Source organism: Stigmatopora argus, chromosome 1 (genome assembly GCF_051989625.1).
Source record: "Stigmatopora argus isolate UIUO_Sarg chromosome 1, RoL_Sarg_1.0, whole genome shotgun sequence".
NCBI lineage: Eukaryota > Metazoa > Chordata > Actinopteri > Syngnathiformes > Syngnathidae > Stigmatopora > Stigmatopora argus.
In genome coordinates this window covers 3,985,524-3,993,349 of record NC_135387.1, presented here as the reverse complement: position 1 = coordinate 3,993,349, position 7,826 = coordinate 3,985,524, and the positions used below count along the sequence as shown (strand labels likewise).

Below are 7,826 nucleotides of genomic sequence, written 5' to 3'. Positions count from 1 at the left end.
CATCCACTGTACGCACTTCATTTTGTTGCGATGGCAGAGGGGAACTCCAGTCCGAAGAGGAAGTGTACATTTGACGGAAAAGTCTTGTGTCAAAGACGCAACAAAAGACACATGATCGTTTTTCTCTTTCAAATGATTTCTCTATTATGAAGTTAACGTGGGCGGCTGAGCTGGTTTATTGAAAGCGATCAAAGACTGCTTTGAAAGACAAATTTTAAACGCCTTTGACGTCAAAAACTGCCGTTGTAAAGTTCACGATCGCTTCAGAGTTTCTACTTTTTCAGACGGTGTCTAACAAACGTCATTGAAAACGTCACCCAAGCTTCTTGCACTGTACTTTTAGGACAAGGCATTCATTCATTCGTTTTCTGAACCGCTTTATACTCACTAGGGCCGCAGGGGGTGCTGGAGCCTATCCCAGCTGACTTCGGGCGAGAGGTGGGGGACACCCTAAATCGGTGGCCAGCCAATCGCAGCGCACAACATTTGCTTTGTGCTTTTGCTTTGTTGCTCTGTCTAATCACCCACCCTCTTGCTACTGCCACAATGAAATTTCCCAAATACTACGGGATGAATAAAGTTATCCAATCCAATACGCAATTTATTGATAATTTTGAGAGCGAGCGAATCCGGCGACGAATAACATGTACACACACACCAATAATACGCAACTTATTGATAATTTTGATATTAGATATTTAGATATTAATGCTCTTACATTGTCAATGCAATTACAAACTCTCTCTCTCATGATTATAATTTTGAGAGCTGTCTCTCTTTCTCTCACTCTCTCATGATTATAAGAGAATCCGGCGACGAATTGTCCGTTCGACGAAATGTCCGGTGGCGAATCCGTCGACCAAACGTCCATTCGACGAATCGTCCATTCGACGAAACGTCCGTTCAACGAAACGTCCATTCGATGAAACGTCCGTTCGACGAATCCGTTGACCAAACGTCCGGTCACGTGCAAACTCAACACAGGTGGACCGACCTGGATTTGAACCCAGGACCCCACAGCTGTGAGGCGACACGCTAACCACTCGATCCACCGGGCCTTAGGGCAAGGCAATAGTACCCATTAAATAACTTTCATGTGTAAAATGATTGCTCCAAGCATTGAACTCATTGGCTGCCACTGATGGAAATCCATTTGAACTGGAAGGTTTTTATTTGTTTCTGTCCACTATAACACAATGGAAAATTCAAATATTTTAATTGTAAAACAAGATTCTACAGGAATGGATGTGAAAAGGGTGTTGTCTTTCTCTTTATAGAGATGGCCACACAATATTTTATATTAGTCAGTGCTATTTTAGCTAATCAATTTGACTGTCCCAAATTACACTTTCTAGTTGTTACAACTCATAAAATACACGTGGTCAAGCCCATCTTCATTTCAGTGGTGGGCCGTCAGGGCCTTCAAGGCCTTCTCTGCTGGCCTAAGAAATATCTGAATCATATTATATTTTGTCCATCAATACTTATTATTCCAAATGGTCTGTTGGCTTCCTTTCATTGCTTTTCCCCCTGGTTGCACTGCTTCCAGATGTGTTTTCATATTGAAGCATTTAACCAATCACATTTCAGCCATTATTTGTTGCCAGATCAGATCTGCCTCAAAGCCTTCACAATCAGTTCTTGCAGGCTCTGCTGCATTAAACTAGACTGTTGCTTTTAACCAATCAGATTTCGAGTTGGCAACCCCACAATGATTTTTCATAGGTGTTAGCATTTTGCTGGCTGGGACATGTCATTGCTTTCACAAACTATGATTGGCTAGTAGGCGGGCCAAAGCAGTACCCGAGGCAGCCGAGATCGCAAACTCCACCCACAATGGCCGACAGAAGCAAAAACAAATGGATTCTGTTTGCTCACAAAGCTATTTTCCAGACGGACTTTTCCAGAAAAAAATGGACATCATTAAGAAAGGGCGGTCAACTCCGAAGCTAGCAAGCCTGTTACAGCCGGGAAAATGGTGTGTGGGGCACTTTCAGCGCGCTAACTTAGCTCCACAAGCAAATAGTATATTGCTGTGTTGATTTAAAGCTATTTTCAAAACGGACTATGATACTCCGGGCCCGATTCTGATGTCTAAAAAGCTCCAGTATTTGTATTTAATCAATAAATGCTGTTTTCGGCTGGATTTTACCCCATTTTCGGGCAATGTTTGCCCGTACGCCATTGACGTTCATCGCTGTCTTTTCCCGGGAAAATCACCCCCCTGGCCTGGTTTTAATGTCTGAAAAGCTCCAGTATTTGTATTTAATAATGAAATGCTGCTAGGAAGTGGATTTTACCCCATTTTTGTGCATTAATTTATTGATTATTTTTTATGTGTCGCAGCTGTAGCTGCAGTAGAGGTTTTATAGCCATAAAATAGTTTTTGAGGGTTGGATTGATACGTTGAAGGCGCTACCAGAAAATGCACCGCCCGCCACTGCTTCATTGGTGTAATTGTCATCACAAAATGCCTGTTTCCCAAAACTTTAATTTTTTATTTAGAAAAACAACTCAAGTGTAAACATTTATTCCACTATCAGGTCAAGCAATTCACAATGCAATCCTAAATACTTTGAGTAAGCATTATTATGTAATTGTTGTTTAAATAAAGTGTGTGTTAAGATTTTTCATTGTGTAGGGACAATATTTTGTTGCACATCAATACAAAAGTCATGTCAGTTTAGATGTGAGCATCTGAGATTTCTCTGTTTATTAGAAATATGTAGACAAAAAAGAATATTCACCGCACTGAAATTCAACATGTCTCCTCGTACATTTTTTGTTCACCGTGTAAATAGAATTTGGTCATTATACAGCACAGCATCTTTCAGACACAACCGTTACTAGCAAGGTTCTATAGTAGATTGGGAGCATAGAAGCCAGAAGATGAAGACTGCAAGCAGTTTGAACTTAATTCTGCAGAGTCAGGTCATGTTGGGATGGTCGAGAGAGGTGCAGTAAAGATATTCAAATGGGGAAATACTCCATTCACAATATCTCAGTATAGTTATTGGACAGATGAAACATGTTTGATTTCATATGAAGCCATCTGTCATTTCATATAAACAATGGAAACATGTAAGCAGGAAGTTTTAAGTTACAGAAACAAAAAAGACTGGTTATCTAATTCACTGCACATGGAAGGCTTGAGAGACCGCAAGTATTTTTTTCTTAAATCATTTTCTTCTACACTATTATCTGACTTGAAACCACAACATTTTGACAAAAGTTCAACTAATCATAAATCACAAACTGTTAGTCAATCTGATCAACATATATTGCTTAATTGGGGACAAGCTTTTTCCAATATCATGTGCTTCGTTGGTCATATAACAGTAAAGCAAGATACCCGACGTGCAGTACAGCAAATGGAAGTGGAGATAGCGGCTCTGTACACTACCATGCAGCTTCACAGTAGCATAGAGCACAGGCTATGCATTTAATTACGCCTGCCAACAGTACATTATTTTTATGTTCACTGCCTTTGAAAAAAAGTGTAAAAGTGTCAATTTTGTTTGCTTCCTTTGTCTATTGATCTTTTCCTTCAATGGGATCTCAGTTCACTTCCAAATCTGGCATTTCTGAAAGGAGAACTATGATTACTTTCCAGTCAAAAACACAGAAATCACCAAGAATTATGTTAAATGAGAAAGAAAGGATTTCTTACTTTCATCATCACTGTCTGCAGAGTCATCCTGAAAAATGAAAAGGTGAACAATCAAGTAAAACATGGGAAAGTCTCCTGAATGAAGCTGTATTAAAAACCCAAAAAAATCTTACCTCATCACCATCCAGGTCAGGTTGGAAATTATCACCACCCATGTTATTCATCATCTGTAAGAAGGAGAAAAAAAATCAACAATAAAACATTGGTGTACACTATTTTGCATACCCCTTATCACTTTTTTGGACAACTTCATAAAGCGCATCATTGGTGTTAGGTGGAAAACTCCAGCACCCAATAACTAAATTTGTATTTTTCATTAATCAATTATTTTGACCAAAAACTAAATGGCTGTTTTTTCCTTCATGTTTGGGTTCCGTGACAAAAGTTTGACAAACATACACATTTGCCAAGTAGAGTACCGTATTTTCGTGACCATATGGCGCATCAAAGGCACAGTCTCAGTTACAGGGCAACTTCTGTATTCAAAATATACATAAGGCGCTCCGTACTAATAAGCGCATGCATGATAGCCTATGTTGCATGTTAGATTCTGTTTTGAAAAAATATGTAGTGGTCTGAGATTAAGTGCATTTGTTTGTAGCTAACAGTGTTCTCATGTTATTTTTTTAAATCAATCATCAGCCACAAAACTAGCAATGTCCTCATTTACTGTATTTGAAATGAACAAAGCTGAGTTTACGGGGATGTAAGGCGAACGGCTTGGGAGTGATAGATGTCCGATGGCAAACATAGTTGTACAAAGACTGACAGGCAGCATCGAGCGAATTACACGAAGATTTGTTAAAAAGCGTTGTGGATGCCTGGGCTAATGTGTCGGCTAGCAAGGCGAGCATTCACCCAAGCGGGTCTGCATCAAAAGCCCACGGCCATAACTCTGACGGATTTGTATGTTTAAATGCTTTGACTTATATTAACGTGAGCACACATAACGTAAATAATGCACAATCAAACTCAGTTTTGCTCCTGCTGCCTTTTTTAAAACATGTGCAACATTATGGTAGTGCCAGCATGAAACATACACTAGCGTGCATGCTAGCATTACCGTAATGTTGCGCCCATTGAGCTGAATTGCATTGTGTTTGGGCAAAACACAAATTTCACCTGCAACTGAGACATCGCCCTTTTAAGTCGGTGAGCCCTATAGGCGTGAAAACACAGTAATTCTGGAACCAATTTGTCAAATAATTTTAACCGCATAATGAAAATTAACTAATGCTTTTTCCAAATTAAAAAAAAAATGAGGTGGTATAACAGACAGAAAGGTTAACATAACAATAGTGACTCCTAGTGGCGCTTTAATAGCTAATCCTGTGATGTAAATGTGGCTGCTTGTGCTAAGCCCGGGGTGTCGAAACTACAGTGGGTGCAAGTTTTTGTTCCAACTGATCCAGCACAGACAGTAAACCACTGATTACACTTTTAGGACACCAGATTGGTGATGTAACCTCTTCTTTGGTTGGAATGAAAACCGGCACCCAGTGTGGTCCTTGAGGACCGGTTTGGACACTTGTGTATACTAAACAAAGACCCAGTGGGGCCCTTAGGGCAGCGGCGGGCAAACTATTCCACAAAAGGGCCGCAGTTGGTGCAGATTTTCATTCCAACCCATAAAGAGGACGCCATTTCACCAATCTGGTGTCCTACAAGTGCAATCAGTGGATTGCAGTCAGGTGCTTCTTGTTTCTGCAGAAACTCCATTGGTTAAACTGTCTGTACTAGATCGGTTGGAACAAAAACCTCCACCCACAGCAGCCCTCAAAGACCAGTTCGCCCAACCCTGCCTTAGGCCATAGAATAGCAAATAGTAGTACTACATATATTTTATCCACAAACAACTATGTAATCATTCCAAGTACTGTGCACATACTCTTAAATTCAGCATCTGTCATGTCAAGTGTTATAACTATGGCAGTCACATTTTAGTTGGAATTTAGAATGAGACCTGTATTTTGGCTTTAAAAAATATTGTATATTTCAAGAGTTCTTACATCTGAGAATTGATCAAAGTTGCCCATCTCCTCCTCCGAGTCATCCTCCCACTGTTTCCAGTTGTTAAAGTCAAGGCTGACCCACCGTGGCTGTGGAGACACACCCCATAAAAAGTCATTCAACCCTTTAGGTAATTTTAAAACGTTTGACAACTTCGAAAGCCAACCGACCTGAACTTTCTCTTTGGTAAGCCTAGGCCATGACTTGCCTGGCTGTGCTTTCCGCAAGTAGCACAACACAGATCTATCTGTGCGTTTGTGTTTGGAATCCTGGACTCAGAAAGGCATTGCTTGTGAGGATGGGGAAACACATAAGTGAAGCAATACAATACTTACATTTTGATCAATGGCATCAAAAAGTTCTATTTCATTGTCATGTTTGACATTGTCAGTTCCTCCAACACAACTGTAGGGGTTAAAAACAACAACATTTTATTACCGCACCCTCCCTTGTCTGATTTTGTTTGTCTATGGGTCTGACCAAATTCATTTTCAAGTGAATATTCCATACCTGAAAGCACATTTTGTTTTGTCAAAAGTGACATTTACATTTTTGCTGTCCACTACACAAAACTCTATAAAAACACAATCCCTAGTATCGTACCACTTGGCACTGGCTGGATGCCTGTGAAGAAAAAAACAAAGAATTCATTTTCAATCAATCATTATAGTTCAATAAACAATGTTTGCATTTCAAATTTTACTTCATAAGATTTGGAAAAAAGACAAAATTACAACAATACTGTTCAAACAAATTTAACTATAATTTAAAACTACATTTAAACAAAAGCAATAACAGGCTAATAGGCTGGAGTACTGATATATAATCCATTCCTCTACTTTGTTAAAAAATAAATGTCAGTATCAGGTGACGACAGCATCAAACGACAGAGGAACATTCCGTATTAAAAAGTCTCCTAATTTTACGTTTAAAGGTAATTTTGGTTGAAATATGCCACTCATTCTTGACGGAAAGTTACAATTAATGTTGAGTTGAAATATTTTAAGTATACAGTGCATTTCAATTGGCACGATCCTCTACAAACCTCTACAGACAATTCAATGAATTGCTACCATGATGAGCCAAATCCTCTTTATAGATGAACGGAAAATGACCTGGATCACTCATAAAATTCTTATTTTCAATGATGGCTATACTGTCGACTATAAAACCTCAAAAGAACCCCGCAGTCCTTAAGCACGAATCTGATATTCATTAGAAGCGGCAAAAATGCAGTTGAATGAATTCTATGTGCTAACACGCCTAAGAAGAGTTAGTTGAGCCATGCGGTGCACCTGACATACGCCGTAACGTAAAACTAAATAAAGTAGTCATATTCCAAACGGATCTTTGCGTACACAGTAAGGAACACGATCAAGACTATTTTAAAAAGTGGACTGAATTTGCTTAACACATAGCTGGTTCATGATAGCTCACAATTAAGCTAGGTAAAGGCCAGTCTCCCGCCATTACCGCAGCATGTTCATCGGGAGGCTAATGTTAGCAATAAGTATTTCCAGTTTTCAGCCCTGACTGGGTCATACAACTTACGCTTCTTGATGGGAAGTCATTGTCTTCTTTGGGGGACAAAACAGTCTCGCGAAGAGAACGCCAAATGGCTGTGGAGTAAAGAAGCGTTAGTTACACACGAGCAACGCAAAACGTCACCAAGCCAGGGGAGAAAATTGACCGAGTGTGTTGTTACGTAGTGTGGCTTCGTGAATAGCAATGGAGGAAGGCGTACGTCCACTCGACTAGACCTTTCTAGAGGTTTCGTTTTTGACTGTCGTGTCGAGGGCTGCTGCCGCCGCCACCTGACGCGATTGATACGACTTCAGCACGTCCCAACTTCTTTTCTGTTTTACAAATTTGCGTCTAATCGTAAAACGGACATCTCCCCCTAAATATAGTCTTCCCTCGATTATCGCGACTTCAATTATCCCGAATTCACGTCTTTGCCATTTTTTGCTGTTAATTATATATATTTTTTAAAGTTCATAAAAATGTGAAAATCCACCAAACTCGCAAATGGAATCCACTCCCCTGTCTTCCACTTACTACTAGGACTCAGCACTAAAAAAGAGTACCTAGTTATAATAGGGGTGATCCTACTTTGCAATTTTTCAATTATCGTGGCCATGTCTGG

General features: G+C 39.8%; 1 protein-coding gene across 1 annotated transcript; it reads right to left on the bottom strand.

Annotated features, from left to right (window-relative positions):
* Positions 1-2,682: 2,682 nt before the first annotated feature.
* On the bottom strand, positions 2,683-7,721 carry LOC144077832 (prostaglandin E synthase 3-like). Its single transcript, XM_077605857.1, has 9 exons — positions 7,371-7,721; positions 7,232-7,299; positions 6,191-6,304; positions 6,016-6,085; positions 5,851-5,949; positions 5,680-5,769; positions 3,784-3,837; positions 3,671-3,698; positions 2,683-3,584 (listed from the first exon to the last, which is right to left on the bottom strand). Exons 2-9 carry the CDS (start codon positions 7,249-7,251, stop codon positions 3,559-3,561), a joined length of 501 nt encoding a protein of 166 aa, XP_077461983.1. The 5' UTR covers positions 7,252-7,299; positions 7,371-7,721; the 3' UTR covers positions 2,683-3,558.
* Positions 7,722-7,826: the final 105 nt, after the last annotated feature.

Coding starts and splice junctions, on each gene's coding strand:
- LOC144077832 (XM_077605857.1), bottom strand. CDS start 7,251: ATGACTTCCCATCAAGAAGC. Junction 5,770..5,850: donor TTACCAAAGAGAAAGTTCAG/GTCGGTTGGCTT, acceptor GTGTCTCCACAG/CCACGGTGGGTCAGCCTTGA. Junction 3,699..3,783: donor CTGACCTGGATGGTGATGAG/GTAAGATTTTTT, acceptor TTCATTTTTCAG/GATGACTCTGCAGACAGTGA.